Source organism: Hirundo rustica, chromosome 2 (assembly GCF_015227805.2).
Source record: "Hirundo rustica isolate bHirRus1 chromosome 2, bHirRus1.pri.v3, whole genome shotgun sequence".
Taxonomy (NCBI): Eukaryota; Metazoa; Chordata; class Aves; order Passeriformes; family Hirundinidae; genus Hirundo; species Hirundo rustica.
Window position 1 is genome coordinate 13,940,678 of NC_053451.1, and position 23,887 is coordinate 13,964,564.

Consider the following 23,887-nt stretch of genomic DNA (forward strand, 5'->3'; position numbering starts at 1 on the left):
TATCATGCAGGCACTATTTCACAGTTTAGTGGTGCATGCTGACAGTTTTCAGTAGAGCTGTGAAAGGTTAATAAAAACATTTTTAGCTTTATCTGTCCTCCTCTTTTCATACACATTAAATCAAATGTTGAAAGTCTCAATGGATTGCTTTATTAGAACTGGGGTCAACTGACCCAAGAGGCCAGCTTCCATTTCCATCCATTTAATGCATGGACACAGTTCAGTTTAATTTGCTGAATTCAAAGGGGGGGAAAAAAAAATAAAAAGCCAATGAGTGGCTTTGTTGGGGGAGAGATGTTGGTATGTAACAAAGAAAAGAGAGGGTTGTGATAATCTATTGAAATATTATCTCAGTGTTCACTTTAGACTGCAAGTGACAATATGGCTCTTCCCATTTTAAGTTGAAGAAACAGGTGTGTAAGAGATTGCTCTTCCCTTTTGCAATATGGGAAAATTAGTCACCACAGTCAAGTCTCAGAAACAGTCTCACTCTGTTCCTTTGTCACAAGCAGGATCACAGTGTCCAGTAATTCTGGTAACCAATTCCCTGGCCTTTAAATACTCCTAGAACTGTGTCCACTGTGTGCATTACTGGAGCAAGCCTTTGGGATTTACTACCCCGACTTGTAATGTAAACAATAGCTAGAACCCAGAAAAAAAATCCCTTGAAATTACTGAAGCTTGAGTCCAATGAAATGAAAGGAAAAAAAACCTCAAGAAAATGTGTAATCGATTTTCCCCCAGTAAAAGCATGTTTTCATTATCTTGTGTATTTTTCCCCCTGGGTTTGTCATTTACAGTCAAATACATAATGTTTATTCAATACAAAGGAACCCATGATATTAGAAACATACTACATGTTCAGGATATGACAGAAAATGAAAAACCAAGAAATTCATTAGAGAAAGCTATCACCCTGAATTTTGTGAAAACAAAGGATGGGGAAATCTTCCATTGACTTTAAAGGGATGATGAACAATGGACTTCTTAATTAGAGAAAGCCTTAATTCTAAATTCTTAAATAACAGTGTTGTCTGACACTGGTTTTACCATGTCATGTAAAGGAGCAAAACCACTTAGCATTTCAAAATTTACCTTGAGTGTGTCTTGGACCTTGCAGGTGTCATGTAGTTCATCTGCACACCTGACACCAGCCTTAGCTCCCTCATTCACAGCTACATCTTCTTAAACCAGAGGATGGAGATGCAGTTGAGAAAGTTGCATTACACTGTCACAAACAACAGCAGAATCTGAGTTCTGTGACCCAGACTCCATCTTCTCTCTTGGAAAGATGCATATCACTCATAGACATCATCTTTCTGCAGAAGAAGGAGTATGTCCATGATACTGGAAGCCAAAAACTGTTCCAATTGATGATGGGTGAGAACAGCAGCAGACTAGACAGAGTTAAATGAAATGGGGACAGAGTCTTGGAAAGGTTGAGAGCTAAGAAGGCCCTTGAAAGCTCCGTTACCTCTGAATGTGCACATCTTACATTTGACCCTAGCCTGCACATAAACACACAGGGCTGGTAATCTTAAAAAAAAAAATAAATTATTGCAGTTGCTCAGAAATGTGTAGGTATTGCTGCTGATAAAATAAGGGAAGCTTTGCCTACACAGATGCAACCTGGAGTCAATTTTATGTCCATTTTTTCAGCTCTTCTGAAAGGGATGTCTATATTTTATTAGCAGAGGGACTGACAGCTCTCATCCCCAGCACAAGTATAATGAAGGGCTGTTGCTATAACCAAGAGATCACTTGTTGCAGCAGAGATTTTCAATCTCTGTATCAGCCTGAAACAGTATTAACTTGTCAATCATTTAACAGCAATTTTTTAGGAAGTAGATGTTACCTAAGCAGTAATTTGGGAGGTTCGGGGTTGAAGTCTCTGTGGCCATTTCAGCCCATTTGTTATATTTTCATCAGCACTGTCAGTGATGAAAAAGCACTGTGCTGTAAGCTTTCATGCCTATTACTGAATAAGAAAAATTGTCCTGCGCTTTCTCTAGCCCCTACTGCTGTACTGACTGGTCATGTATAAAATTCAGTTGGTATTTAACTCAGAAAGGAAATGCCTTGCATGACATTAGGCGGTGTGAGGCTTAAATTGATGTGTTCATCGGGATCTAAAAGTTTGTGCTAATGCAATGCAATTTTTCTTTTATCAGGCATTAACAATGATACTTGATGATGGCATGTGAAGATAATAAAAATGTTACTCAGAGAATGGTTCCAGTTAGCTTGTTCAAATGCTACGCTCAAATAAAGGGGATGCTAGTGTCACGTGACTAAACAATAACTGCAGTGAACATTTGACTTAGGCTGCCATTTGAGGGGTTAGCAGTCATGGTAGTATCCATAATGGAAAGTAACATTACACGTCATGCATTCTGACAGATATTCTTTTCTTTTTTTAATTTCCTTTTTATGTTCTCACTACACCATTGTAATGTCAACAGCTCGCCCCGTTGGTAAGTAACCATCCTTCTATCCATTTTAGCATGGCTTCATGCAATGCTTCATCTTTCATTTGCAACAGCATTTCACTGGCTGGAATAAGCAGCCAGCGCTTAATAGCTGTATCTGTCTAACACCAGGCGAGCGGTTTTGTCTGACAAAGTGCTATTTCCAAACGTTGTATTTCCTACTGTGTCATGTACAAGCACATTTGCCGAATCACCAAGTACTGAGCAGTGAAACGGGGGGTGGGTGTGCCAATACCAAGCCACAGTCACTCATTCAGATGTTTTTATAGGTCTGGTTTTGAGCCTGGTGTAAAAGCCACTGAAATTGACAGAAAAGGTTGTGTTGACTTTGGTGAGCTTCTCCCAGGCCCTAAACAATCAGCTCATCCTGCTTTTCCTGCACAGCAGTAAAACCACAGGCTTTGCATGTCCTGTCTTTCTTGTATCGTTCAAAGAGTTCTGAAATGAAGAAGTGCTGAAATTGAAGAGGGGATGGAGTAGATCTCTGTGCTTGCTGAGGAAGTTCATCACTGATTTCTGCCCTTGGGTCATCTTGGAGTGCAATTTGGAGTGCACTGTATAGAATGCAGGCTGTTTTGAGCAACTTCTAGGTTTTTAACTATCACACTGAAAATATTATTTCCTGTGCCTTTGAAATTCTGTAAATGCTTAAAAATCTTACTGAGGATAATGGAAAATTTGCAACTGTCAGAAGCTGAAATTCACTTCTGGTGTTCAGAAATGTCCCGAACGTATGATTCAATTTTCTTTCATGAATATTTACTCTGTGCCTGCATGGATTTAGTTTAATGAGTGGTTTGCTCCTCTGATATTTGTAGTTTGTATTTAAATGTACCTTTTAGAATAATAATATGGTTACTCTTATTTTTTTGGGTCAGCGTAAAAAGTCAGTACTGGTATCGATGGAGATTGATGAGGGGTTTGGTCTTTACTTAGTCAAAACTTTTGTTAGATATGTGTTTGACTAAAGCTTGTGAGTTTGAATTCATCTCAGCTCTTCACTGTTCTGAGTTTGGAGGAAGAAAGATTGGAGTAATTTAAAGATAAAATCCAGGTTAGGCCTCTGTTTCCAGAACTAGGGTGATCCCATCTTATTAACTTGCTTGAACTAACATCCATGGAACCAAGCCAAATACCTCCAGAGCCACAGCAGGGCTTATCCACACCTTGGAGAACTCCCTGTGCAGAATAGAAATTTAGTCTTCTCCATTTGGGATTTTGATAGCAAACCCAAATCACCACTGTATTTTTTTGGCATTAGGCTGGTTATCAAGTGATTCATTCCCAGGAGTTGCAGAAGTATAAAACTGCAGTAAACTTGGGAGAAAATTTTCCTTTGCTTAGAAAATGGGGTGTGAAGTTAGTGTGCTTCTTCATTCACTCAGAAATGCCACAAAATTAAAAGTATTTTACTTGTAGATATATTTTTTTCACTTTGCTGACTCTTAAAAGACAGGCAAGGGAAAAAGAAAAGTGGAGACTCTTTCAAGCTCTGTGAAAAAGATGTAAAATAAATTACTGGAGATTCACAAGAAAATTATAGGTTTCAGCAGTATTGATAGTGTCTCATTTCACAGCACTGATTCTTTTTTAAGATTTTTCAGGCCATTGAGTCATCCCTGATTCCATATCCAAAGCTTATATAGCAGGTCTTGGTCTCAAGTTATTTTATGTCCAGGTATATGATTGTGTGATCATGCAGTGGTCAATTCCACATGTTCCCTGCCTAGGCTATTTTATGTTGTTGAAAGAAAACAACTGTGACCAAGAAATTTATTTTTCTACAGAATTTATCCAGAGACTGAAATTAGAATGGTTGATCTTGAAATAATTAATGTATGGGCATATGGTCTTTATGAAATTATTTAGTGATAATTTTTATGATTTGTGAAAGGATTGTTGAGCAAATAAGTCTAACCCTGAAGATGTCTGACATAGAACTCCCATACAAATGTATTTGGGAATTGCTGTGTTTAAGAATATCAGAGTCAGTCACTTTTATCTAATCGTGTACCTGTAGAAAGACAGTGATAGCGTGTGCCTCTATTGGCTTTTTTGCTTAAGTACTAAAATAAAACTAATTTCTGCAGTCTGCAGTTCATAGCTCTATTTCATTCAAGACTAGGCAAGGAAGATGGCTAACCATCCTGTTTTGTTTTGTTTTGTTTTTTTAATTTAAAGTCTGGTAAGACAAACCAAAGTAACTTCCCTCTCCACCAAGAAACCCTTCTGTTAAAATTGTCATTTAACAAAAACGATGAGTCAAATCTTGTAGCACTTTTTTGTTCAGGAAGTTAACTGGAATGCAGACCAAAAATACCTCTCCTTACCTAAAGGAAGCTAAAGAAAACACTACTTCATGTAATTAACTCACAGCTTTCTAGGAGGATGAGATTTTAACAGAAATATATTTGTATATTTATGTGTATGTTGAAATGCAGGGAAGCACTTAAAATTTTATATTCTTTCATGACACGAGAGAATTATCTAGGTACTTCTATCTTCCATCACTGCCTCCAATTCAAAGCAGACGTGTTTGTCTTTATTAGGTTTTAAACAAGACCAAACATTTTTTTTTCCAATGAAGAATAGAGAAATGTATTTTTCACGGTTCAGATTTGTATTTCTTGTTGCAAACAGAATGATTTTCATTTCCAACTCAAATTTTGTCTGTTTCAAATATTTGTACTCTCTTAGGTGTGATACTTTTATTTTAATATCAGTTTGAGTGGAAAATTCAGGAGTGGGATTACCAATGACCATCTTGGGTTCAAGCACTTATTAACAAAAGGCCCATACTACACAGATAAAATGAGGTATGGTGCTGCCCGAGGTGGGGCAGCTGGTGAATTTAAAAGCTCTATGCCAGATTACTCGTCATGTTTGAATTTGCTGCTAGGAATAAATGTGTTGCCTGTTTCTAAAATAGATTATTTATAACCTTTTGAAAAGATTTCTGACAGGATTTACAACAGATGGGTTTAAGAAATAAGATATTTATCCCTATTTAGACCATTTCTGTAGTTATTTCACTCATTAGATAGATTTTCCATATGAGCAAGTTAGAATTTTCTCATTTTTGCATTCTGCTGTATTTCTTAAGGCAGTTGGGCAGGAGCAGAGCTGCTGAAAGAAGCACAATAGTTGGGAAGAGCCCAAAAGTTTCAGCAACACTGACCCTCTTTTCAAAGGCAGTTGCTGTACTGCTGCTTTGAGATGGAGGACCTTCAAATGGAAGATTTATAAAGATCTGTCTGATGTCCCAGACAGACTACTACTCAGCTTGTAAATTAATTTCATCTAAGTCTAAGTGAAAATACAGTTCTTTGTACATCAGTTGCTTTGCAGTAAGTCAAGTTTGCTTAGTTTTTTGTCATGTGCTGTGGTTCATCTTCCCAAAAAGAAGAGATTTGCAGCAAATACCAGGATAATTTTGATAATACAGGAAATAGAAGTGAAGTATTTTAACTTAGCTAAGGAACTAAAGGGAAACCAAGTACAGAAACAACTTCCCTGTCATGATGGTGGAGACAGACAGCTAAGACACCTGTCATGAATTTTCCAAATTTCCTATTAATTAAACACAGGCTATTGGCATTTAAGTGCAAGAGGACCGTATGATGCATTTCAATCTGCACTGGGAAGTTCTCATGACATAAATCAGCCTGGCATGACTTAATGGTCTGTTAAGAGTGGTGCAGCATGAAAAACAACAGAAAGGAGTGTATTTTATAGAAAGTTGCATTAGGTTTTGTGACATTGCTCAGATGGTTCTGATTGGTAAGAATTCTCTCTATTCTTCTTCATTGTAACTCTTGCAGGGAATGTCTATATACAATGAATGCTTTTATTTTTATTACATTCATGAACATAATACCTTCACTTGAGACACTGAAGATTTATAAAATGTGAATTGGTGTGTGATGGGAAAGATGAGATCATGCTTGGTGCTACAATGCCATCTTTCAGTGGCAGAAATCTCAAATTTGTATCAAAATGTGCTATCTTGTCTGTCCGGTACCACTTACAGAAATTTTCAGAAATAGGTAAGGACAACAGCGGACATCGAGCTTTTTGGACTTGTTAAATGAAAGAGAAAGACATCATTTTTTTTTTTAAAGTCAGAAATTCTTCAGAGTTAAAGATAAAAGGCTGTTTTAGAATTAAATTCAGATTGTTTTGTATACCAGTAAGAGATTAAAATATGGAGCTGACTTGTTACAATTTTTTGTAGCCTATGAATGCCACTCTAAAAATCTTGAAGTCCTTAGCATATCTAGATTGCCTTAAGTTCAATCACTGAAGTACAGAAAGTACAGGAAGTGATCAAGAGTTTCTTTCTTTCTTTCTTTCTTTCTTTCTTTCTTTCTTGCTGAGCTCTAGCTTGGGGAAGTTTTAAGAAGTTTAATACATAACTTTTTATCTTTCAAAGTTTCTCAAAGCATGCTCAGATCAGTGGGAATTGTTTTCCTACTTCATTGGCTTCTGAGTTCTGAGTATATCCGTAGGTCTTTGAAGGTAGTCTATAAACAAGGTGTGTTGATATGTTGCTCTCCTCAAGCTTTTCCCCTCCTTTCAGTAAAAGGAGTAATTGGTTGCCTTTCCTTCAAGAGGAACGTGGAAATCAATACATTAATCTATTAACTTTTCCCTTTACTTTCTTTGCTTTATTGCTGCCAGCCAATTTACAGCTTGGATGTGATCTCAGTGTTACTCAACAGCAAAACTACTGTGTGCCCTATTCCTTGAATGTTAACATTGTCAGTGAGAATAAATAGTCATTTTTCTTCCTCTCTCCTTTTTCTCTCTTCACTTAACAGTGTCCCAAATTAAGCAGAGTCTCTCCTCTCAGCCTTATTTATTCTCAAGGGTAAACAAACCAGGAATTTTTCACCTTTCTCACTGTAGCCTGAGCCTGTGCAGGCTCTTTGCCCTTCTCATCATCTCCTTAGCTCTTCTCTGCAGCGTGTCTTTTTGTAGGATGTTACAAGATTACACTCTTTTTTTTTTATTTTTTTTTTTTTTAATTAAATCCTACTGTATCAGAAAGGGCTTTTCCTTTTTAAACATACTGTGAGCAAACCATCCTGCTATCTCCCCTGAAAAAGGGAATCAAGGCATATTGCATGCCTTTTTGTTGGCATTTTTTTGTTTGTTTGTTTGTTAAACTCACAGGAGGTAAGAGTGGCACAAGCCATCTCATAAGGGTACAGTTTACATAAGGAACCAGGCTAAAGTGTTAAGAGTTTAGGAGAACACATCTTTTCTATGTGATCTGAGCAAAAAGTATATCCTGAATCTCAGGCACTTGGGGAAAAGCAAAAAATTACAAAGCATTGTTTAAAGTAGAGAAAGTCCTGAGAACTGGAAGTTATTGGGCAGACAGAATCAGTGCTCTTTTTCTTTTTATGCATCAAAACTAAATGAAGAACTTACTAGACCCAACAGCATCTGTTGAGTTTGGGGGCTGCTTAAAAGAGATGATTGGACAAGATATTATAAAATAGAGATGTATGACTAAATGAAAACAGGCTACAGGCACTGGGATGAAATTAAGACTGATATTTAAACTAAATATTTAAATGCACTGTAAAACAAAGAGGAAAAGGAGCCCAGGAAAAGTGCTGCTGCTGAAGTCAGAGCACTGGAAAATGGGATGGGGGAGTGGAAAGGAGGTGCCTTTCTTTTTGGCTCTGTAGGAGGCAGACTTGATTTTTTAAAAATAATGATTCTCAGTGTATTTTTTATTGACATTAGTCCTAGGAAAGAATTAAGAACAAATCTTTTTTTTCCACCATGCAGATTTATCCCACTTCATTCTTTTGGGTCATCCGGGTGTAAAAGAGAGATTCTGTGTGTCAAAATATATATATAGGGCAGTTAGCGATTTTTATTTATTGATTCTCTGGGCTTCTTCCACCTCTTGCAAAGAAGGAAAAAAATGCTTATGCTTCCGTGCTTTAAGAGATCATCTGCTTCAGTGTGTCAGAGCAACTGAAGGATAAAAATGTTGTTATATGTGAAATTCAGAACCTGAATTTAAATTGAAAATTGGAACAATTAGTATGAAAGAAGGTTTAGCATTCTCATTTGATTAAAGTGTGCTCTTTTCACAATGTTGTGTTTACCCATGGTTCATCTGCAAAGAGCAACAAACCAAAACAAAAGGAGTTTCTCAGTTCCCATGAGATAACAGCACTGTGAAGGACACTTACAAGAGAACTGATCCTGGTAATAATTCCCCCTGCTCTCTACCTCTTTCTCTGATTCTTCTTCCCCAGCGTTTCCTTTTGTTCAGCCTGCCAAAAGTTCTCCCCACTTGTGCCATGTGCTTCTGCTTTTGTATATTTAACCTGTTGCTGCAGGACATGCGAGAACTAATTTTGAAGCAGTCTCAGTGTTAAAGGTGGTATCCATGCTATGGATTATCTGTGATTCCCTAGGTTCTGGGAAGCTGCTTTCCAGAAGACTCCAAACCAAGCACCTGCTTTACAAACCCCTCCACACGTGTGATTTTAAAATAATACATTGGGTGCAGTAAAGGGCTTCATAAATCACTTGTTATCCCCACAAACTACCCATTCTTCATTTTTGTGGCAGAGCTCTTCACCTGAAGAAGAAATCATGAAAGACAGAGAACACTATAAAAGGACAAACAAGAGGACACAGTTAAAAAAAAAAAAAAAAAAAGGCAAAAACGAAAAGTCACCTACCAAATTACATTTATGCATTTGTTTAAAAGTCTACTGCACTCATAGAGCCTAGGGAATGGCAGAGTAAGAGAGGAAACTCATTTTCCAGGTAACTCAGTTGTAACTCAAGCGCTAAAAAGTTACTGCCTTCCTGTGTGTGAGCACACCTAATCATTGGAGCACGCTGTAAGATTGAGATGTCTTTCTTCTTTAAAGAGAATTATTATCATTAGCTTCCATTAGTTTATCTTTGATAAGGAAGATCTAATGGAGTAATAGGCCTAAGCCATCATCCTCTCTGTCTTCTGTAATGGCTCCTGTGTCAGAGGCTACACCCTTGATTTATCATTAGTCCCAGCTAATAATGCACTAATAACTTTGTGTCCTATCAACCACACATCACTTGCAGTACCCATTAAGAAAATCTGAACTTTTGAGGGAAGAACTGCTGAATCAGCCCATGTTTCTGGAGTTTGAGGCTGCTTCTACTTTGTTTTCCTCTATTTTCTCCATCAGCAATAGGAGCCTTGCAAAAGATCTTTCAAAATGTCCAGACTTTTGTATTTGCACTTGGCAGCTCATGCTAAGCCTTGTTACGAGGTGTATAATTAGGATCTTACAGTGTTATTTTGTATTTGTATCACAAAATCATCTAAAATTCCAGCCTCTGCCCTACAGATTTAACCAATGACACAGAAAGGTAGAGGATTTTTTTCTTTTTTTTCTTTAAGGAGTTCCTGTACTGCCTTCAATTGTCATCTAAGCTGGTATCAGGAACCAGCAAAGCAATCCTACAGATGAGTAGTTCTATTCTGTAGATGGTGTCAAGGGTTACCTCCCTTTTGAAAATACATATTACTTTACATGGAGCTCTGTGGGCTTCTGCTGTCCTCTGTGTAAATGTCTTAGAGGAAAGTCTTGATTTGTACTCACAAGAACGGAATCGAGTTTGATCTCTTAAAATATCCATGTGTATCAAAGGCAGCTGAGGGTGCCACTTGAATATTGTCACTGCAGTAAAGATTTGAGAGGAGCACTGAGATACCAGCTCCAAGTCTTTGCAAAAGAAGATTTGATGGGTATTCCAAAGTCAAAAAGCAGTTTGAGGAAGGCAACATTATCTTGTCATCCAGCTGACTCTCTTAGCTCCAAAGCTACTGAGTATTGTCCCAGGTCTAACCTTTGCGGTGTCTCTCTCTCTCAGAGCCCCGGCTCCGTTTTTGCCTCGCTAGCTTGAGAGACAAACCACAGCTGGAAGGATTTTTCCCAGGGCCCTAAAGATCTCAGAGCGGCTGTGAACCTTTTCCTTTAGAGAGAGCAAGCACCCGCTGATGGCAAAAGGAAAGAGTCTGCACTTGAACCAGGGGGAAATGGGGCTTTATTCAGTCTTTATCCTGTGGTCCTTCCCCCCGCAGGGTCAGGAGTCCGGTCCCTGTCCCCCAGCCAAGAGGCTTTTCCACATTCTTATCCTGGCTTTTATCCAGGGGGAAGGGACTAAACGTGGGCACAAGACACTACCCAATCAGGGATAAGGTGGGAGTGGAACAGAGTTGGATTACATTCCAGTGTGGGAGAATGGGCGGGGAAAAGGAGCAGGGACAAACCTCGTGATACATTTTCCAGGGGAGCAGGGGGTACAGAAGAAACCATTACAAAACCCAATATAAAAATGAAATACAATATAAACCCAAATAATGCACAACAACAAACCTTGATTGTTCAAGTGAAATTAATTGCTGCAGATGTACAATGTTGAAAAAGACTGTAGGTGGAAATCTTAGGTTTGTCTTGCTGTCTCTTCCCTGCTGGAAGCAGAGCTGAGTATTATAGAATCTTGCCACTTTACCAGCCAGTGTGTTTCTACTTGTTCTTCAGAACGTTTTCCCCTACCATTATCTGAATTTTGCTTAGTATATTTACAAGTCAGGATCTTTTTCCTTACCCCCTTTGAACCAGTCATAGAAATATGTCAATGCATAATAAACAATTCCAGTTTATAATAAAGCCTTCATCTTTATCACTTTAGCTTGCCTAAGTAATCTCCTTGATGAATTTCATGTGCAGTTCACTATCAACTGAAATTAGTTGTAATTAAAGGTTGTCAAATCTGTAATTTAAGCTCTTGAAATTTGTTGCTGTCACTCATTTCCTGTAATACATTTTTTTTTTCCCCAGTGGATTTGATCCAAAGTCCACATAAGCCAATAGGAGAATTTCTACTAGCTTTAGTGAGGTTTGAATAAATTCTCATATTCCCTGCTAGAATCATAGAATTGTTCTGGTTTGAAAAGACCTTTAAGATCTTTCAAATACTTCCAGGAATAGTGATTCCACCACCTCCCTGTACAGCCTGCTCCAGTGCTTGACAGTCTTTTTGGTGAAGAATTTTTTCCTAAAACCCAATCTAAACCTCCTCTAGCACATCTGGAGGCCATTTCCTCTAGACCTATAATTTGTTACTTGGGAGAAGAGACTGATCCCCACCTGGCTGCACCCTTCTGTCAGGGAGCTGTGGAGAGCAGTAAGATCTCCCCCAAGGCTCCTTTTCTCCAGGCTAAACACCCCAGCTTCTCTCAACTGCTCCTCATCAGCCCTGTGCTCCAGACCCTTCCCCAGCTCTGTTGCCCTTCTCTGGACACTCTTCAACTCCCCCAATGTTTTTCTTGCAGTGAGGAGCCCAAAACTGAACACAGGGTTTGAGGTGTGACCTCAGCAGTGCCCAGCACAGGGGGATGGTCACTGCCCTGGTCCTGCTGCCACAGCACTGCTGATCCAGGCCAGGTGCCATTGGCCTTCTTGGCCACCTGGGCACTGCTGGCTCACGTTCAGCCACTGTCAACCAGCACTTCCAGGTGCTTTCCAGCCACTCTTAACTAAGCTTGTAGCTCTGCCTGGGGTTGTTGTGACTCAAGTACAGGACCCAACACTTTTCCTTGTTGAACTTCATACAATTTGCCTTAATTCATTCATCCTGTCTGTTGCAGTAGAAATATATTTTTAAAGTGCTACTATGTGTGTGTGTGTGTGTATATATATATATGTGTATAAAATTAAAATCACCAATATAATGTATGAACCCAAGGGCATCTGGTCTGGGGAAGGTAGTGTGAGCAAGTTATGATAATAAAATTCCTGCAGTATCACGGAATTCCATGTCAACTCCAAATCACAATATCAACTGAAAAAACTGTCACTGGAAAAAATGTTGCTAGTACTTGATATGGGATCAAAGTAATTTTTTTCTATGAATTCACATTTTTATGTATTAAATTTCCCCTCCCCTTCTGAGTCTTCTGCCACATTTCTTATCAGATGACCAGAGTTCACCTACAAGGGATGAGCTCTGTCTCAGTCAAGCTTCTCTGCATCAGCAGCTTTATCAGCTCCTGTTGACTCAGTGTAACCTTTAGTACTCAGCAGCAGTACTAAGAAGAAATGCATGAAATCCATCTTATCACATTAGAGATTCTGCTAACTATTAAGATTGGTGTAGAACGGAGAAATCCCTTTGAAATGATATGTGGCTCTTTTTTTTCTGGTTTTTTTTTGTTTGTTTTTTTTTTTTTTTTTTTAAGCTCTTTAACACTGAAACAGAGGCTACCTTCATATACATTTATTAACATCATAAGAGATCCATGCAGTCACGCATAAGCCAGCAACATCCTAAAAGAGTGCAACAGAATGTACTCTTCCCATTTTGAACAATGTAACTAATGCTCACTACTGCTCATGCTTTTCTATCTCCATTTTAATTCCTGCAGTTGAATACTGTTCTGTGCTGTAAAAACAGTTCTGAACATGATGTGATTAACCTTACGGTCCCCCCATCCCCTCATCTCAAAGCCCCCTCATACATGGCCTTTGCTTTCTATTCATGTTCAACCATCTGATTTCCATATCGTCCATTAGCATAACAGAGCTCTAGTGTGACATTGATTGAAGCTAGCGCTTGCTGAATGCAGTATCAAAGCATAATTTGCCAAAAAATCAAATCTAATTTACTGTGTACTATTTAAATTTCTCAAAAAAAAAAAAAAAAAAAATTCAATAGGAGTATATTGGGTCTGTAATCTTACTTGTTCTTTTTTTCCCATATTTTTGGCTGCTCTGCTGGATTCCAAGCAATATAGTTCATTTTAGAGCCACTGTCTTTGACTTTCAGATGTCAATTAAGCAAGAGGTTTTCCACTCTGCTTCTTTCAATCCAGTTTATGTTACATCTGAAATAGTAAAAAGTAATAGTCTGATAGGCACAATGCTCCGTTTGCTGCTTTGTAAGCTTTTTCAACAGATCCTTCTAATGATCTTAATGTTTAGCTTGAATTAAGCATTAAAGTGCCACATAACTTTAACAGCTGAAGCATGTCAAGCCTGCTGTTACTTCTGTAACTATGTTTTCAGAATGTTTTAGAAATTCACCTACTTTGAGAGCAACAGTAATGGCTTGGATAAATTCTGCCCAGTGTTCCACTGAAGCTGCACTTTGAGCAAGTCATGATCTCACTTAACCCTTCTGCAGAATGGAAGTAATAATATTTGTCTGTCTTTATAAACAGCATCCATATGTGAACATAATGAGCTCTCTTTTTAGGAAAATTGAAGAACCCAAGCGCTTGTTCTGTCAAAGAAGCCTTGCTGTCTGAGCAGGGTCATGCTGCATGCTCTGGGGATAGTGACAGGCACAGTGTTTGGGTAGTTACATTTGACCAAGAATTACTCCTGCAGTTATTAACTGTTACTTTCTGTTTTCAAGTTCAACTAGAAATTGACAGATAAAACTGATATGGTGAAAACATTGTTGAAATGCTGTAAACAATGGTATTTTTATCAGAGGCTGTCTGTAAACAGAGCTATAGCTGAATATGACAACAGACTATGAGAAAATGAAGATTTACTTCATTATTTAACTCCATCCTTAAATAAAATTTTAAAAAAGGCATGCGAAGTTTTATTTTTCAAAAATTATGTTTTTCATGTCCTTTAAAATTACGCTGCTAAATAGTTTGGCTGTAAAAACTGGTTTCATGCTCAATTTAAATCAGAGTAAAAGCTCTGATTCATTTATTTTATAGTGAATTTTTAGTAAGTAAGGCTGTGGAGCAAAGCTAGAAAATATATTGTTGCATAACTATATGTGATTGTTTGCTGGAGTCTTTAGAAAATCTGACCAAGTAACTGTGAGGCCAAATATCTGCTCATGTAGTATTTTCAAATGGTGGAGAGGACTTGGTGTGTAGCAAGGAGAGAATAGAGCAACAGGGTCAGTCCATGTCAGAGCTACAGATTTATTTTCCTTGTCTGATTGGGAAAGAAAAAAAAAAAAAAAAAAAAAAGGAACTTTTTTCTGCTCTTAGGAAAGTGAGTGATGTTTAAAATTAGGAACATGTCAAAAACTGGAAACGAGGTAGGAACCAGGGAACCAGGGTATGTATTTCTCACTGTTCCTTGACTACCAAGTTACCTTAATTTGATCCTTGGAAGGTCTGCTACAGTGACAAATTCAGTTGCGTTGTATCTGTTTAGAGCTCCAAATTATTGATTTACAGTGGAGACCTGTGTGTGTGAGAGTGTTTCGGATGAACCTTTAAACTTGCCCACCTTGCATTTACTCAGTTACACAATTTGAAGGACAAGCTCATGGAAATCCATGCCCTTCTTGCCTCTGTTGAGCTATCTGAGAGCACCAAGCAAGCCTAAGAAGTGAATTCGGCCATCCATCCTGCTTAGGATAGATCCATGGCATGGTCTCCTGACACCAGGTTTTAAGCACCATAGGAAGATTGTGGTCTTGAGGCCACCTGCAACACTGCATAGACAGCAGTCAGGCACGCACAGCTCCTGTCAAATGCAGATTTAGCACCTGAGGAGATTCTCAGAACAAGGGGGTTCTTGTCTCTGCTGAGCCCAAGGTCACTGTTGATTCTATATTAATATCCTGGGCAATTCTTCTATAGCTGAGCAGCAAACACTGGGCTAATTCAGCGACCTTTATTAAGGAGGTGGTCAGAGCTGTAGAGATACCTTAGTGTAAGGTGTGCCTGTAGGAAGGGAGGTTTCTGCTTGACAGCTTACAGATCTTTCCCCCTCCCTGTTCCACTGAACAATCGCACACACTGATTACCACCCTGCCGTTTCCTGGCACCTGTGGGGCTGCACGTGGATGTGCTGGGTGAAACAAGGTGAGGGAAACCCAAGAAACTCGCTTCAGCTCAGCGCTGGAGGAGTGGTAGAGCATGAGTTCAGTTCCCAGAGTATGTTTATCAACGCTTTGTAGAAACCTCAAAACAGGTGACTGTAAACAGGCAGCAAGAGAGCACCTGGCCCTTAGTCCCGCCTTTTCATAAGATTAACACTTCCTAAGGTGGAGGAAAAGGTGGGCATTTCTCTCCAAAGAGGCCCAAACCTCTCTTTAGGACTGTGAGGCAGCAGCAAATACCTTCTGCCTTCTAAACTGATTGTGATTCATGTTTATTAAGTGCTTTGCAGTTCTTGTTTTAAGAGTGCCAGCGCTACTCAACTGATGTTCTTTAGACTCCTGCTGATCTGTAAAGCCTTGGGAAGTACCTCATGAGATAACTGTAAAGTGTGTTTCAAGAGAATCAGGTCTGCTCACATTTCTATGCAGTTAGCAGGTTTGTGTCTGTGCTGTCAGCAGGTGTAATCGGAAGCTGGGTCTTGATTGCTCTTCGTGCCTAATTAAATAGTTTGTAATTATAATGCTGAAAATACGGTTTTCTAAAACACTTAAATTCTGTTTACCTGAAAGCTCAGTGTTCCTAAACCATCCCTCTGCAAACCCACAAAACCAATAGTGGAATAGAAGAAAACAAGGATGGGGTAAGGGGGTTGAGCTTCTTTTTTAATTTTTTTCCGCTTCTTCAGCCTGACCCAAAAGTCAGCTAGTCCTTTGATAAGAATATTTGGGGATTCTGCTTACATTTTTAAAATACGAAAAAGAGTACAAATCCCCTTTCATTGAATTCCAGAGATGAACCAAGGGTGGGGGGTTCTCATGTCTGGCATAGAAAAATCATTTGCTTTACTTCTACATCAGGCTCAACATAATTACTGATTTCAAGTTTTTTATCTCAAATCCTCTAACACTTCTTCCCCACTTTCTTTCTGATCATTAGCACCTTTCCTCTACCTCCGAATTCCCAAGCATTGACTGTTCTCCACCACTGCCCTCCAGACAAGTCAAACTCTGCCCTTCTCTTCTAAGTTGTTCACTTCTGACTGTGCTTCCTGGTCCCCTATGACTGAACACTGCTAATGCCAGCTGTTTGAAAACATAGCCAGTCCTGCTGCTTCTTTCTTGTTTCAACTCCAGTCTCCTTTTTTCTTTTCCTTGTGTCTTCCTTACCTCCTAAAGTACCTATTTCTTCTTACTCACCACTCACCTCTCCCCATCAACTCTTCAACTTTTGCTTCTCTTTGTTCTTTAAACTGGCTGAAACCTGGATTTACCAAGTTTGTGTTCTTTTGGCAACCATTCTTTTTACAGCAAGTCCTCCTCCCCATGCCATTCTTGACCACACTGCTTCTAAGAGGAATGAGAGAGTTCTTGAACTTGGGTTCTTTTACTGTCATCCAGACCTTTCTCTCATTTCTCAATCATTTTTAAATGTCCAGGGGGGCAGACTGAGAAAGGCAGTCTGTTTATCCTAATTCATACTTTGAAATACATGGTAGCTCCAGCAAGCTCTGTGAAGTGTGAGAGGATCTGAGGGTGCTGATACCTTTCCAAAGCAAAGGTAGAATACATCCAGAGTCAGCAACATAAACACCTGACTCCTGCTCTTTAGCATTTAATGTCATCAGGATTGACTTAGCATGTATGGTTGTAATGTTTCTTTCTTTTTTTTTTTTCTTTTTTTTAGTAACTGGGGATGTCACATACATATATTGCTGCTCTCTTTGTCGCTGTTGTTGTTTCTGTTTATATATTAATTCTGTCTATACTAATGAATGTTTCTGGTGTCATGTCCTCTGACATAAAACAAATCTCCATAATGTTGTCTTTTTCCTTCAATATTCCCTTTCTCTCCCTTGCAAAATATCCTAAACTTACACCGTGGTTTTTCTTACCTTGTAGCTCCCCCACAGTTTGTGGTGAGACCACGAGACCAGATTGTAGCCCAGGGTCGAACAGTGACTTTTCCTTGTGAAACTAAAGGAAATCCCCAGCCAGCTGTTTTCTGGCAAAAAGAAGGAAGTCAGGTAAGTTGCAAGCACTCTATAAGTTATACTGTTTAAATTTTAAGGAAAATTATTTACATTGTCTTTCACAGTTCATCTTTCACAGAAACTTGTCTTTTTAAACTATTGCTATTCCCTACTAAAGTTTGTATCACTCTTTTTTTTTTTTTTTTCTCTTTTTTTTTTTCTTTTTTTTTTTTTCTTTTTTTTAATATTTTGAAGAGCAAAAAGTCATTTAAGTTGTTGAAACCTGTGCTAGGCACTTTATAGATGCGTGGAAAGAAACAGTATATATGTTAAAGGCTTTTTGTTCTTAAGCCTCCAACAAACAGGTGGGTGAGACAGGCACAGTAGATAAAAAAAGGTATGACTCAATTTTGAACTAATCACAGCCAGTAATTACAGTTCACAACCTGTCTAGACATGATCAAGCAGAATGTATCCAGCAAGCTGATTTGCATTGGCATTTTCTCACAGAGCATACAGATCCAGGTTTTGAACACAGAGATGCTTTCTTCAGTAAAATTGTCTCAAGAAATTTCCAGATCTGGGTTTGGAAATATTTATCTGATCATCTTTGAAGGCAAAATTTTCGAGGCAGCAATGGTTGATGCCATTTCCCCATACGAACTTCTATAGCTTAGTATTTGAATGTGATGCTACAGCATTTCTTTTCTGGAGGCACTGTGTGTACCAGCTCAGGTAAAATGTGAAGTAAGAGCTGAACCACAGATCTCCTGCTCTGCCCCACCTGCTCCTTTCTCAGGAGATCAGAAAACCGGTCCAGAATATCAGCACCGGGCTGACAGCATTTTGTGCTCTGCTGTCTTGGTGGCTTACAAAGACACCACACGATTATTTTATGGGTGTGATTATTTTATTGTCTGAGTGCAAGCTTAACCTTCAGTGTGTATCTCTCAGTGTAATATTTAGACAAATTTAGATGGAGCCCTCGAGGATCACATCCTGGACAAACACAGTATTGTGAGTCTCACTAAGGTGACGATTTTTCCAATGAGGAGGTAGAGTAGCATATTGAAATTAAAGTAGGAAGTACTGATGTGCTAGCAAACATTTCAAAGCTCTTCTTGTAGAGCATTTTAATAACATGGTAATGTTTATGTAAAGTGAGCTTATAGTGTCACACTTGAATCTAATAAAGTGGACATCCATCATGCTGTAATAAAGAGAAGAGCTTCTAATTAAAGTAGGACATCATTTTCAGGATTAAAGTCATTTAGCGTAATTGAAAAGTGTTAATACTCTATTTTATCCTCTTCCATTGGTATCACTTCAAGGGTAAAAACATTTTAAGGTGAAAACGCATCTTATGTCTTTAATTGAATGTTATTACCTACTGATTGTACTACGTTGAAGCTGCTTAATTACAAACCTGGAAAATTAATTACCATATTGAGAAACAGATCCCTGAGGGTTAGAATAGTCTTTTTTGTCAAATAAATGCACCATAAAAATTGATACATGCATGGTTTATAATCAAACCTTGAAACATGGCTCAATGTGGTTTACAACAGTCTCATGTTATTCTTAACTGATCATCAGTGAAGTAACACAGGTTGGGGTTTCCATCTCAAAGTATAACTTGTCAGATTTTGTAGTGAGACGCCACAGAGTGAGGAAGTTTCCACGTAGTGTTTATCATCAAAGAAACGGAGAATGGAATTTTTGCCAAATTACAGGACTTTTCACCTTTGCCTCCTAGCTACAAATTGTTGCTTGTCTCTATAATGCTGTTTCTGCTTTTAAGGGAACTGTTTGCAGCACTGCTTTCAGTGTACAAAGTAATGTTATATAGTCATGTTATCCCACTCCAGTAATTGTAGGGCATTTTAGGTTGTGAATCTATTTCTCAACCCTGCATTTTTGAGCACAACCAGCTGGAAGGGAGGGGAGCTGTTCCCTCCTGAGTAATTTTTTTTGTGCCATCTTGTGTATAAACAGCTGGTCCTTTGTGCTTGGTAGCCTTTTCCCCAGAGCCCAACAGCCGCTCACTGATGACACGTGAGAGGGCAAGGCGTGTGCAGCCTTTAGACTCCATGGATTAAATTCTTCCTTGAGATAAATTCAGTGGTACTATAGCAGGGATGGCTCTTCCTCCTCTTTCTCATAATATTTACTGAAGTTTTCATAATATCCTCATCCAGTTGTGCCAGGCAGAAATTATTGTGAAGGTTTCAAGGCAGTTCAGAAAACAGGGCAATTATTTGAGACCCACTTATTCCCATAGCCTCGAATTATTTCAGAATTTTAACACTTTTTTTTTTTTTCCTTATTATCTGACAGTTTACTGGGTGGATATTGATTTTTGAGCAAAAATTTGCTGTTACAAATTTCTTAAATATTGCTATTGAAAGGCAGTAAAAGAACAGCCTAGTGTGATGAGTAACCCAGTAGGTTAATATAAATTACAAGGATACCTGGAATGTTGGATCTTATTTAAAACATATCTCTTTCCTTTTGCTGCCAAAACCATAAAGGCATGAATTTCACTTAAAAATAGAATTTGTTTTTTATTTGAATTCTTACTTGTTTCTTAAGCAGTTTGTTGTTTATCAGTTCCAAATAATTTTTGTAAACTATCAAGGCCTGCTTCAGAAGAAACAGATCTGCAGAAAATTCATTTAATACCCTACTCTGCACTTTTAGATTCTATTTTTAGTCAATACAGACAAACTTGAAAGTTAGTAGGGAGTCATCATTAGAAGGCACAGCAGAGACAGAACTGCAGTAATGACTGAAAGCTGATCACAGCGTGGTAACAGAGTTTTAGGGTATTCCTGATGCAAACTGTATTTTTCATAGAGTCTTATTGAGTTGACATAAAATCCAGGCCCTATTTTACTGGAATTACTGTTGCTTAATTATTGTTTAAGCTGGTCTCCATTGGGCAATGTTGCTGATTTTTCTCTTCACATTGCCTCCCTTTTCCTCTTCTTGTTTATTCACAAGAGCTGTGCCAGAGGGTATAACATTTTCCTTGAAAACACACCTCTCACCACTGAAACCTTTTCAGGCCTGTAGTATTGATTTAGTCCTTCATCATATGCAATGACTACTAGAGCCATTCCAGTTATTATTATTGACGTCTCTCTTTTCTCCAATCCAGCCCAAAGGCAAAAACTAATCTCCCTGTTTTGTGCTAACTGATATCTTATCCTACATGAAATTATTTTTTCTCTCTGATGATTTCCACGTCAGACTAATACCCTTTCTCTTCACCCTCCAGGCTCTGTGCTGCATTTCTCCTTTGGTTTATCACAGTTTAAATTTCCTTTTACTTCTCCTTTAAACTCTCATGCTCTGCCAGCTTCTCCCACTTCATGACATGCTGCTATCTTCCTCCCAGCTTTACTTCTGTGCCATGCTCTTACTTTCTCCTTTTCTCAGAACATTTTCACAGCCAAGCAATAGTGCTCCAGTCCCTTAAGTCTCCAGGAGTCAACGCTTGCTGCTAGTTTTCTAGTGTTTGCTGTAGAGTTATGTCCTTCTGATTCGATAGCCGAGTGTATTATTGCAATTGCATTGGGAATGAAGACGAATGTGTCACAAGTATAAATCGCTCGAGTGTGATTGTTGGAAAACGTCTCCTCGCTTACACCCCAGTCAGAACGCAGCACTGTGAGCTGTCAAAAGGCTGTTTCTAATTTAAACTGTGAGTTGCCCAAGGCAGGGAAAGCAGCTCTATCTGTTCATAAAGTCAGAATCACACTTGCTTTTCCTCCTCGATTATTTATAGTACTTTTAAGGAAAAATCATTGTCTCTGTAGCTGAAGGAAAAGTGGTACTTTTGTGTTTTGAATTGATGTGAGATGAATTGTCTTTGCAGAACCTACTCTTCCCAAACCAGCCTCTGCAGCCCAACAGCAGATATTCCGTGTCACCGACCGGGGACCTCACCATTACCAACATCCAGAGGTCTGATGCAGGCTACTACATTTGTCAAGCACTGACGGTTGCTGGAAGCATTTTAGCAAAGGCTCAGCTGGAGGTTACTGATGGTGAGCTGTTAGAAATTCCTATTGTTTTTTTCCTGTCAAAAGTACTTTAAAAGCAGTATAAATAAAGTCATATGAGATAACATAAATCATACAAGTAAATGGACAATTTTCTTTCGGAAACAAAGTGAGAAAAGGTCTCTGTATTTGTCTATGGAGTAAAAAAGGCCTCAAGATCTAGTTTGCCTCTTGCTTGTTTTCTACAAGTTTGTTAACAATAGAAAAAAGGGACAAACCAGTGTAGAATAGAAATGGTGAGAAATGAAGATGCTTGGTTTGCTAGAGCTAAGAGAGGACTGCAAAAAAAAAAAAAAAAAAAAAAAGGAGAATGAATAAATTTGTGATTAAAGCAGTGAACTGGGGTGCAGAAAAATGTATCTCCATTCCCACCAGTCTTCAGTCCTATCTTAGACAAGTAGGGAATGTGTCCTTAGCTCAATTAAATCGACACAGTTGCTCTGAAGGTGGTGGAATACTGTAGATTTAGAATGCCTACAACATGTAGCCCTTTAGTCTCTCCATGAATAAGGCACCTGCCTCAGAGCTGTATTCTAAGAATGCCTCAGTAGGGGTAGGTGTAAAAAAAATCATGAAAATCCATCAGTAGGGAAGAGTTTTCAGGAAGGGAAAAGAATTACGTGGTCTGTCTTGATGCTTTTCATTTCAAATTTTTTGGGTTTGAAATTCGTCCTGCCTTGAGGTTTCCCATCTAATGACATGAATGCTTTTCATGTGTCAGGAATCCTGTTGATATCCCTCTTCATCCTATTGTGGATAGAAGGCAGTTTGCATCCTTTAATGTTAGTGAAGAAAACAAGAGAATCCCTCTTATACTCAGAGACGGTGGCATCCCCCAGCATCATTATTCCTTATCTTAACTGACACATTAAATATCTCCTGACAGACTTTGATGAATTTTTGCCATTAAAACTGTTGTTATATGCAGAGGTCTACTTTTACTATTCCCTTAGAGACCTGCCTGCACCATGGAAGTTTGAAAAGATGTCTAATTTTTGAATAATCTGCCTTTTCACAAGAGCATATTCATCACAAGTGACAGGTAGAGAGGTTCAGGCTCATGTTATAGAGGTTTGAGCATTAATTTGATGCCTTTTCTTTGTTTTCCAAAAGCTGCCTATATTTTTGTGACAAGGGGAAATAGTTTCTGCCTTATCCTTGCATCTCTTCAAGCACATTGCTTTTCTGTAGTTTCTAGAGACTAAAGTATTGGCTTTGCTCTGCAATCTCTGTAAGTCTTTTCTCTCATGGGTCTATGACAAAATGATGCATTTTCATTCAATGCAAATTTAAATGTAGATTAAAAGGTCATTTAAAAGGAACAGAAAGGCAATATTTTTTAATATCTGTCCATAATGCTGCCAGATTCAGGGCCATGACTGTGATTGGAACAAATAGAACACACAAACATTAGCTGGGAGGACATTGAGCTGTTAAATGGTCACACCTGCTGATGCTGCACAGATTTACAGCAACAGGCGCTGAGTGGATCAAATCAGGTTCAAGGATGCTGGTGATGAGAAATTCTTCCTTTTGACAGCCAAGGGCTTTGGTCCACCTTTATCTATTTCTTGTGTGGGGGAAAAAATAAATCCTAATTGATCTCTTTAGAATTTTCATTAGTTTGTTCAGCAAGCCAAGGGAAAGTGTCCCTGCTGAAATGCAAGCTCATCTCCGGTTAATTCTGATTAAAGGCAGCGTGCATTCCACGCAGCTCGAGAGAGCATTAGCTGGTGGCTCTGCTGCTCAAGGAGTGCAGGGCCTGCCTTCCTCAAATGCTTTCCAGAAACCACTGTCAGCATGATCATTATGAAATAATACGAGATTGCTTTATAAAAATACCATTTATCCCGGAGTCAAAGGGCAGGTGAGGTCAGAAGAAAAGTGCCGAAACAACATTGTGGGGCTGAGATTATGTGAATAAATGTACCATTAGATCACAGATATTTTTTTAATTGCTTTTAGTTAGGAAGTTAACCATAAATGTCAAAATAATCTGTTTTGGTTGATGCTGAGCAGAAGTTATGGGAGCTAATGACTTTTATCAGTAGGGAAATCTAATTTAATAGTTTTAAGAATATAATAAAAGATAAACACTGTGCATGCTAGCTATATGCTTAAGCATCAGTGTTCTAGTTTTTGGCTGGTGATTTCAGTTTTACTTCCTAGCCCAGAATTTTTCTGTTTGGTTAATGATTTAATAATAGTGGCGAGCCATCTTTTTCATTTTGAACACATTTTTGTTTGATCCAGAGTAATTTAGATCCAATTGAAGTTCCAATACAGAATGAAAACATGTCATGTGCAGAAAAACAAGTGCTTAATTATACCATATATAGCAGTGTTTCAGTTGTTACATTTTTGCACTTACAAGTCTTTACTGGAAATATTTTTAACTCAAGTGTTCGCATGAGAAGAGATTACTAGCTGTGATGAAATGTGCTGAGTTGAGTGATAATTTTGCTGATTATGG

The 23,887-nt window shown here is 38.5% G+C and overlaps 1 protein-coding gene across 9 annotated transcripts in view; it reads left to right on the plus strand.

Moving 5' to 3' along the window:
- The window catches only part of ROBO2 (roundabout guidance receptor 2), an 865,503-nt gene that overhangs the window by 745,557 nt on the left and 96,059 nt on the right, over window positions 1-23,887 (plus strand). For all 9 annotated transcript variants that reach the window (XM_040055477.2, XM_058419277.1, XM_058419279.1 and 6 more), the window contains exons 7-8: window positions 17,277-17,401; window positions 21,228-21,399. In XM_040055477.2, the coding sequence (XP_039911411.2) occupies window positions 17,277-17,401; window positions 21,228-21,399 (297 nt within the window). The remainder of the gene's footprint in view (window positions 1-17,276; window positions 17,402-21,227; window positions 21,400-23,887) is intronic.